The sequence below is a fragment of the Apium graveolens genome, chromosome 11, assembly GCF_009905375.1.
Source record: "Apium graveolens cultivar Ventura chromosome 11, ASM990537v1, whole genome shotgun sequence".
Taxonomy (NCBI): domain Eukaryota; kingdom Viridiplantae; phylum Streptophyta; class Magnoliopsida; order Apiales; family Apiaceae; genus Apium; species Apium graveolens.
Window position 1 is genome coordinate 86134207 of NC_133657.1, and position 10320 is coordinate 86144526.

Sequence of the window (10320 nt, forward strand, 5' to 3'; positions counted from 1 at the left end):
CCACACCGTCCCAGGTGTCCAGAGAGATCTCAACCGGGAACCTATCAGGGTCATGTACCTTACTTTTCTTCATACGTTTAAGGCTTAAGAGCACAATATCCTCAATAAAAGTGTTGCATTGGACATCTTTAAGGTCAGTATTGTGGTCATAATCCTCACTTCCTCAGTACCAAAACTATCTTGAAAGAATTCTACATATCATAGCATAGTACAAAGGCTCTAGCAGTGCAGTTTGTTTATCAATAAAAATGGGCGTGCCAACCACAATAGCAGCATAACTTAGTTCTTACCCATTCCAATAGGACTGAATGGTATTAGCCATTTCATATGGTACCCAAAAAATAATGTTCCAACTTTCTTTTCCGACCCCTCTTCGTAACCAAAATTTGATAATATTACATAAAAATAGAAGTCAATTTGTGCTCTCGCACTAACAAATAGTCAAAAAAATAATTAATTAAATTCTCTTTCTTACCAGATAATAAAAAATGTGTATCAACTCGAGCATAACAAATGCTAGGACGTCATCGTTAATAGACATAACTGAAATGACATCATAGTTACCTGAATCTTACAACAACCGCCTTTTATGAAATCAGAAGCTTGCAGACTATTTTGACCTTTTAGTCCAAACCGATGTCTATATAAAAGGAATGAGAGCCTTAGAGCAATTCGGTGAACTGGAATTCTGTATAGACCTAAGATTCAGAAAACGCCACAACATTTGGTAATCCAACTTCAGTCCATTCGTGTTCCAACTAAGCATTAGATAATTCTTAACAAAACATATACATATGCGTAATCAATTACAAAGCTCGGAGTACTCTCTTATGTTGATGTAAATGTTCACTGTTTCTGTTCCGAACAAAGGAATATCTTTATGTATGCATGGCCACACATGCACTAAACTCTTTGCTTGTAATGCTTAAACAAAGCGTTTCTTGAAAAGTTGATGTCTCTTTGTTGGATCCTTGGGCTTGCTTCTCATGTGGCCTTTGTTTCGTCCCATACTGTGTATGGAAAGACAAGTAATAAGTATACACTGTGCAAGAAATTAAATTAGAAACTAGAATTTATATGATGCTCTTTGTTCTTGTGTATAAAAGCTTTTCTCCAAAAAAAAGTTCGGCAGGCAATTAAATTCTTAAGGAATCTCAGTCCACAACTCAAACTTACTAATTTTAAAATTTATAGCATCACACTAAGTTAAACAAAAATTTGTATGTGCTGGTGGGAAACAGCGGGCTAGCCGGCAAGGAATCACTCGCCCACTGCATTTTATGATTAGTATCATATTTTAATTTTGGTTGAAGTTCTTTTCTGCCGCGTTTGTTTGGGACTCTCATACAATTTTTCTGCTGGTTTTGGTTGGGACTCTAATACACACTCTTGATCTCTCTTTGATAATATTGGCTCCTTGGACCTTGATAATATTGTTTTTTTTCCTTTCCCTCTCATCTTCCTTTCATTTTCTCATGTCGATGATTAGTGGTAGCCCGCAAATCTGTATACTTCTCCGCATTTTGTTATATCTTACCTGGTGCTCTAGGCACACTGGCCCAACGAGGGATTGGTTTAGTTTATTTGGTGCTCCGGGCACATTGGCCCTTTGAGGGATTGGTTTAGTTTATTTGGTACTCCGGGCTCATCTTCCTTTCATTTTCTCATGTCGATGATTAGTGGTAGCCCGCACATCTGTATACTTCTCCGCATTTTGTTATATCTTACCTGGTGCTCTAGGCACACTGGCCCAACGAGGGATTGGTTTGGTTTATTTGGTGCTCCGGGCACATTGGCCCTTTGAGGGATTGATTTATTTTATTTCGTGTTCTAGGCATATTAGTTTAGTCTATCTGGTGCTCTAAGCACACTGACCCTTCGCGAGATTTGATTAGATTTGGATACAATTTGAATTGAGATACAGATTTTATTTGGTCTTTTATTTGGTTGAAAATTGGATACAGATTGTTGACTTGGATTCAGTTATTTAGAGTTTGTTTGGATTGGTTATTGGGTTGGATTTTATATTTGGATTTAATTTCGTTGCAAATTTGTTATTTGTATTTAGTTTCGATGGTTGCGGATTTGTTTTAGTTATAAAGTTGTTTTGGTTATTAGATAACATGGACGGTTCTTCTCTTGATGATTAGATTTCTTGTTAACTCTGATTTTGGGTTGGATACACTTGAATTGCTCTGTTTTCTCTTGTCTTTCTGCATGTTTGGACAATTTCTTTTATTGGATTGCTCTGTTTTCTCTTGTGATACTGCGAGTTTGGACGATTTCTCTTATGTTACTATAAATTATGTTGGAAGCTTTTGGTTGTTTTGAATTTGTGACTATGTCTAGATTCGTTTGGATACTCTTGTTTTCTCAGTTGCAGCTTTGGATCGTTTGGTTATAAGACTTCGTTTCTGGTTTGGCAAACTCTCGATTACCATCGTAAGTTTGAGGGGAGATGTTAACATATATAATATTCTTATTATTGGATAGTTTCATTATTGTAATAGTTTCCTTGTAAGGATGCTTTCCTTTATTATTGTTTGGTTGTAATTGAGAACAAGTCGTATTATAATAAAACCCTATTTTTCTTCTTCTCTCCATACTTTATCGGACAACACTAATTCAAATTTTTCAGCAAGCGATTAGACCCCAGGTGCAGTATGTGTTTAATCAACCTTGATTTGTAAGAAAATAATGATTAGCACTCTCTCTATATTTGTATTCTTTTACATATATATATTAATCTATGCAAACATTTGGATCCATCCTGAGTACGCCACTGGACAACACTAATATGAGAAATTTTAGAGAAGTGCTTAGATCCCCCTCCAATATGTGTTTAATCAACCTTGAAATTTATGTCTTTAAATTTAATCAACCTTGATTTATAATACAATAATGATTAGTACTCCCTCCTTATTTTGTCTTCTTTTATAATTTTATATTAAAATCTATGCCCACATTTTGATCATCCAAAGTACGCCACTGGACAGCACTAACACAAAATTTTCAGGAACTGCTTAGATTCCCCCCAGTCCCGAACCAGAATATCATAAATATAAAGTCAAGAGGTGATAATCATACTTGTACTCCATGTAAATCTTTCCATTTGCTCCTGACATGTAACTCATAGACCCCATGGAACGACGGGCTTTTTGTAGGGCTACATCATCTGTATCCTCATCTAAAATCTCCAAACCAACTTGATCATCACCTGCCGTTAGTACCTAATTAAAAGAAAAGAATCATTGACTCAGTACAACCATGCGAAGGCACAAGCTCGAACACTCACCGAATTTCAATAGACCAAAGTCAATACATAGAGGCTATGCAAGTTACGCTACTTGGAAGGCAATGCTGATCTGTGTCTCAAAAGGTCACATGCGAATATGAGATGTGCGGCAAAATGCACAATATCAAAATCACAAATAAGCGTTCCTTTAGTAATTATGCTCTGATAGAACTAGAGTATCGTAATGTGATTAGTGATATCTGTTTTTGCATATATAATATTATTTGGTCCAAGCAAAATAGACATGCATAAATATCACATGACAGAGAAGTACAAAGCATAGTATGCATAAAAAATACCTTTGTAAGAAGTTTATTTTGGTCATCAAGACTATAATAGCTCAGCTCTGGTCCTGCATCTGGTGGAGGCAAACCCGTAATGACCTACAGATAACGGTACAATAGTTATATACCCCACGTATTAGTACAATGTAATAGTGCTAGACTAACACATTGCAGATGTAACGTGGCTTATGTCAACGCAGAATGTAGATGAAAACGATTGAGAAGTTACGCTGTATATGCAAATAAATAAGACTTGTTGTACCTTAAAGCTGTACCCTTGATCGATCAAAAATTGTTGCCTTTTTGTTGAGTAGTACATTTCCTGCATACAACAGTTATAAAAATTCAGCATGCACCTCCTTTAAAAAATTACACGTCAGAGAAACATATGATCTGACATTATAAGCTTGAAGCATTGAACCTCATGTGCGATGGAAATAGCAGAGTACCTGTGTATCAGTTGATACTAGGGAGTAAAAGAAGGCATTGTACTCCTCTTTACCACCTGCCATTCTATCTTGAAGCCGTCCCTATCAACCCAGCAGAGGAAAGAGACGAGTAAATTAGTTACAACTAATAGGAAGGGGCAGCCTTCTATGCAAGATGTGAACTCATTTTTAAATAGAAGAATCAAATCTATTGCTTTACTTAAGATGAACCTTGTCAATTACTTTATTCGTTCAAGGTTTAATGCACTAAAATTTACATCCAGATCCTTGAATACGTGTATATACTTCAAACAGAAAAATCTGGCACAAATATTTAGTGCATGTTACAACCACAATAGCGTAGCAGTTTTGTAACTTTTACCAACATCTTAGCAATACCTATTATGTTAAGTGCCACATATCAAAATTAAGGAACCTTGAGATAAACAACGAACTATACTAATACCTTCGCTCTTAGAATACGACCAAGTCGTTGGGCTTCTTGACGCCTTGAACCAGCATGTGACGAAATTTGAATGATCACATTTGCCTCAGGAATATCAATAGAGTTATCACCTACCTGCACAACATGAGTAACAAAAGTTGGATCATCACTGTAATGACCATTAAAAAGGTGGTGGATAACTTAAGTACAAGCCATGTACCACATGAAATCAAAAGGACCCCAAAACAACCACCGGCCATATGTAGAGGAGCCTATTAATTATGGCTAAACAAAGGTCCCTATATTTACTCTGAACAACTCCACGCAATTCACCACAGAAAGTCTAAAACACCTCATAAAAACAAAAGATATAGACACTTGAGAAAAGAAAATAAATTGCCTTGTAGCAGCACTTGAAAAATCTTAACTAAAATGAATACATTATAATAAACATTCACTAAATTAAATGACTTGAGCCACCTAATCTAAAAGTTTAAGAAACTACATGCAACCATTACAACCATTACAGCTGTCTTACTCAACTATATACCTTCGAAAGGAAAACTGTGTTCACGTCACGACTTGTTTTGAAAGCTTCAAGAATTTTTGTCCTCTCAACATGGCTGCATTGTACAAAGTGATTGTTGTTCAGTAATGTAATATATCATGAAGAAGAGTATATCTTGAAGAGTTAAACGTCTCAAAAACCTCGTGGCACCATATATCATAGGTTTCTTTAGCTTCTTTGCATATTCTATGAGAGCAAAAAGATTGTCGGCAAATACAATTATCTTATCACGGCGTTGCTCCTCATGAAATCGAATAAGAAACTCACAAGCCCTGAACTTATTAGGGTTCATCACATAAAGTGCCTGAGAACGAATCAAGGAAACATTAGTTATGAAGAAGGAAAAACTATAGAAGTATTACAAAAGAAGTTTACTCACCGACATTTTAAAATTTGTTTCTATGACTGTATAAAGTGTCAAAGATTCCAACGATTATGAGATGAAATGTATTTCTTAAAGTACTGAATAAGTTGACTAACTCGACTTCAATTTCTAATCATTTTTTGTGCAATATTTTTCGTTAGAGAAAGAAATTGTTTAATAACCATATACCTGGTTGCTAAGCAAAGCACAGAAGTACAAAGATGAAAAGAATAAGAAAGAGATAATTTTGTAATAAGAAAGAGGTTAAGCCATGAAGAATGTGATAGTCTTCAGTTACTAAATCTTCTCTATTATTATTTGAATTTCTTATTAGGGGATGCGCATAACAATTGATTCTTTATTCTTAGATGCAAATCACTTCGACAGATCAATTTGTCCCTGCAATATAATATACTCTGGAAACCGTATTGGTTGGTTAGTCAATAACACTTTCTATTCTGTACGTCTGCTATATAGCTTCTGGTCAATAGTTCAATTAACTAGCATCAAATTTTGGCAAAAAGAAATCTATAAAACCAACAAACCTGCTTCTTTTTAGAATTTTCTTTTCTCAAATATTCGGCGAAGAACTCCTTTGTCATTGGACACCACACTTCAGCACACTGAACGTTTGCTATAAACCCGCCCTTTACCAAATCCAGCCAATTTGCTTCGTACAACTTGGGTCCAATCAAAAAGTTCAAGTCCGTAATTCTTTCATCCTCACGCACAAGTGTAGCTTGAATTCACAAAGTTCCAGTCTTAGATTGTAACAGGATTTATTGTTTTAGGAGTATATAGATCAATTTAAGCACACGCATACCAGTTAACCCAAGTTTGCAGTGAGATTTGGTAATGCTGATGACCTTTCGAAACATGTGAGCAGGAACCACGTGGACCTGAACAAAATGAAGAATTGGAATGTAAAAGCAGGAATTACGAATACATCAACTAGATAAAATTTTATGCATAATAATTGGAACGTACATAAAAAATATCCTTAAATATATTTACATGCTAAGAATATCAAATGCCAGAAAATCATGCGATCACCTCGTCCATGAGAAGCAAACCCCATTCCCTATTTCTTATCTCCTCGATAATCTTTTCAGATTCTTCAGATCGCTTCCCGCCAAATGCTACCATGTTATAAGTAGTCACCACAACACCAACATTACCTCGAAATCTCTCTTTGCTATCAGATGTGAACCGGCAGATTTGATCGTCTCGAATGGTCGACCATAACTTAAACTGAAACGCCCATTGGTCCACTGAAACAGCATTGGTTGCTAAACAAAGGCAGCTCTTTTTTATACGGGAAGCTGCAGATACACCGACTAAAGACTTCCCTGCACCGCATGGTAATACAATAATACCAGATCTAGCTCTACCTGCAGTATTTTTTGTTAAGAAAAGGACATGAGCAAGTGAGTGAGAACCAGTAGTTCATCAATTTAGGTAAAGTAACTTCTGTGAACGGGTCAATGTTATTAAGTGGGACTATTAATAGCTTTAGATATACTATGTAGTAATATTAGATCAATAAGGCACAATTAAGCTCACCATTCCCAAACATCTTACTAAGACTCTTTTCTTGATAGGGTCGTGGCTGTGCCTGAGGCTTCAATTCCATGTCAAGATCAGGATTGACCTGTTTTGTTTGAGAAAATAAACAATACATAAATGTAGCAACAATTAACCTGCTAATGGCAAGAATAAACACAAATATGGAAGCCTACGTTAACACAGGACACATTATCACTCATACTAGCAATTGCATTCCTCAGTAAATTGTATGTTGCACGGAGACGGGTATGGGAACATATCCGGGTACAGGGACGGGGACATGAAACGGCAATTTTAAAATTAAAGGGTACGGGGACGGCAAGTAATATATTAATAATATATAAAAAAACCGTATAAATAGGATAGATGCAACATTCTCAAATATTAACATCGTCGCAGATCAACTCATTCTCCATTTCAGACTCGTCAAGTGAAAGTTCTGCAAATTCCAATAATCCAACATCTCCTAGAGAGTCAAAATTATCTCCACCAACATCCCACATTGATAATGAATAATGAAGGAGTTATGTTTTTTTGTTCGAGAGAGAAAGTAGTTTGAGAAGCATTATATTTGTATGTATATATGAAAAGCATGTATATAACTCATTGGAAGCGGCTAAGACTAGAGTTTTGTATGTTTCTTTTAATTGGGGACGGGTATATGTGTCATTTTAGTCCAAGAAACGTCCCCAATATCAACCCGCCGTCCCCATGGCGTCCCCGTCCCCGAGACGTCCCCAAAATTCGGTACTCCACCTAGTAGGCGTCCCCGTGTAACATATTCATTAACTAATCTTTCAACATTTATTTTTAAAGAAAAGTATTGTCTACCAAAACTTTTAAAATCAATAAAAAATTTAATAAAAATTCAGCCAACGATTAAACAAATTGAAAATCAACTCACGGTGTCATTTCTGAAATCATACTCCTCGAGCATCGGATAGTTCAAAGCATTTGGCAAGCAACGCTGCTTAACATTTTCAACCTGTAATTAAGAAAGATACTAGTCATTGAGCAATCTAGCATTCAAAAAATGATAAACAACTAAGCACTGATAAGGGGTATCCCAATCCCCCTGTATATATGCAAAAAATGTACTTAATAATGCAACTGTCCGACAGGAAATAAAATTTTAATTACAAAAAATGCATTGAGTTACCTGAGCAGGATCAACTTCAAATGCGTGAGCTTCTTTCTCTTCCGCTGCAGCAGCTAATTGTGCTTCATTAAGTAACTCCTCATGTCTACCTTCGATTTCACCCAATGACTTGCTAATTGTGAAACCATCATTTCCCTGCATCCCCCAATTACAGAACAAAGTGTGGTAGGAAAAAATAAGCTTGATAGATGAAATTGTAGACATTCTACTAGCTAAGTTAAATTCATATACATATAAAAACTCGTGGACATAATAGTGAGTATTAAGCTAGTACTTGTTACAGTTGTGCATATTAATTTACAGAACAAACCTCGGAAGATATCCTTGAACGAGATATAACTTCATCCTTCAGCAACTTCTTCAGTACCTACACAGACAATCATACTAAGCTTTTTATCAATAAAGGTTTCAGTATATCAAAAAAAACTAGAACTATAAGAGCCAATATTACTTGCCTCTGGAAATGGAGATTCGACAAAATATCGATTCTTCTTAAGTACTAGCTTCACCTTGCCATAATTGGCAGTTGAAGCATGTATAAAGTCAATCATCTCCTTGGGAAGCTTCGTTTTTGACAGTTTATTTAAAACAGATATAACAGTTTCGGTTTCAAGACCCACTGATACAGCCGCATACAACGAGTGTGGAGTCAAATTGTACTCGTGCATAGACTCTGGCCTACAGAGAAAAAATAAATTAAAAGATTCAGCACAAAATCAAAAAATATAAGATAGCACACCCAACAAATTATATTCTCTCTTGTACGTTAAAAGAAAACTTACCTGCAGACTGGCTCTGCAATGGCAATAAGAAAATCATATGCTTGTTTGTAGAGGGAAGAAAAAGTTTCAAGAAAGATGCGCCCATCAGCGCAAGCCCATAAAGGTCTATTCGCATGATCTGGCTTGAGCTCCAACTTAGTAAAATCTCTTCTATTTTCCCCTATTTCAAATCAACATAGTTCACATTCAATCAACACTACATTCACAGCATAGTGAATTTAAAAATAGCAACCCAAAAAATTATTCAAAAAAAAAAAAAATCCAACTCAATCAACAATCAACTAACGGGATTTGATCCCCATCTTGATTAAGCCCCGTACACTACCGAAACACATGAAATACCCAACTAACAATTCAGAACAATACACAAATCAACCCAAGGGCTTTCATTTCCTATATCCATTGAAGTCCTTACTTGATAAGACACATATTTCAACACATCCACCAATAATCAACCAAAAGGTTTTGGCTTTATAGTTTAATCAAGATCCTTTAAGCTAAAGGAATACACAATACAACCAATAAAGAGTTGAGAACAACACACACACTCACACAAACACACACATAGACAAAAAGTTACCATCTTGATTAATGTCTTCAAATTCTTCTGCATAGTAGGGCTCTTCTTCTTCAGCCCTATGATCCTCCTGGACAACATATAATAAAAACACACCATGAATACAAAATGAAAACAAAAACCCAACAAATTATTTAAGATATAAGGAACCTTAGCCTTGTGCCTTTTGCTGGGCCGACCTTTTTCACCTGGAATTCATATGAACCAAACGGTTTTATAATCAAAATCTATACAATAAGATGATTATCAAACAAAAACTATGAGTTGTGTGGATATTATTACCGTGGCCCATGATTCAAAAATCTGAACTTGATGAGGTTATACAAACTGAAAATTACAAAGCATCCCAAAATTTGAGAACAAGAACAACACACCTTTATAAAACGATCCGGAATATCAACTATTGCATTTTATTTACAACCGGTGCCACCGGCATTTTAAATATATAATGCAAATTTTTTAATATTATAGTGTATTTTATATAATTTTATTTTAAAATATATTTTAATCGTATTTGTTAATTTTTATAATAAAATTGATGTTAATTATATATTTCGGTTAAAATTGTATTGTCTAAAAGAATATAATATTAATAATTTAATATTATTAACAATAATAATAATTATTTAATTTATTATATGTATTACACCGAATGTTCCCCTTAAAAAGAGTGAAACTATTGTTGATATCGCTTGTTCCGAGAGTCGACCACCAAAATTAGAGTTTTAGCCGCCACTTTTACATTCCTCAATCTTCATCCATCAATCGATCAAACCCCTTTTCGCTCTCTCATCTCCCTTTTTATTTATCTATCATTTTTTTCAATAAAATCAAGATCTAATTTTTTTCGGA

The 10320-nt window shown here is 35.2% G+C and overlaps 1 protein-coding gene across 1 annotated transcript; it reads right to left on the reverse strand.

Moving 5' to 3' along the window:
- Positions 1-671: 671 nt before the first annotated feature.
- On the reverse strand, positions 672-9888 carry LOC141697033 (general transcription and DNA repair factor IIH helicase/translocase subunit XPB1). The gene is made up of 20 exons (XM_074501215.1): positions 9751-9888; positions 9619-9656; positions 9472-9538; positions 8892-9051; positions 8565-8787; positions 8420-8476; positions 8110-8244; positions 7855-7935; positions 6948-7035; positions 6438-6775; positions 6208-6283; positions 5930-6123; positions 5161-5324; positions 5003-5075; positions 4474-4587; positions 4029-4109; positions 3842-3901; positions 3595-3678; positions 3088-3230; positions 672-1010 (listed from the first exon to the last, which is right to left on the reverse strand). The coding sequence occupies exons 1-20, from the start codon at positions 9758-9760 to the stop codon at positions 926-928; spliced, it is 2271 nt and encodes a 756-aa protein (XP_074357316.1). The 5' UTR covers positions 9761-9888; the 3' UTR covers positions 672-925.
- Between the last annotated feature and the right edge of the window lie 432 nt (positions 9889-10320).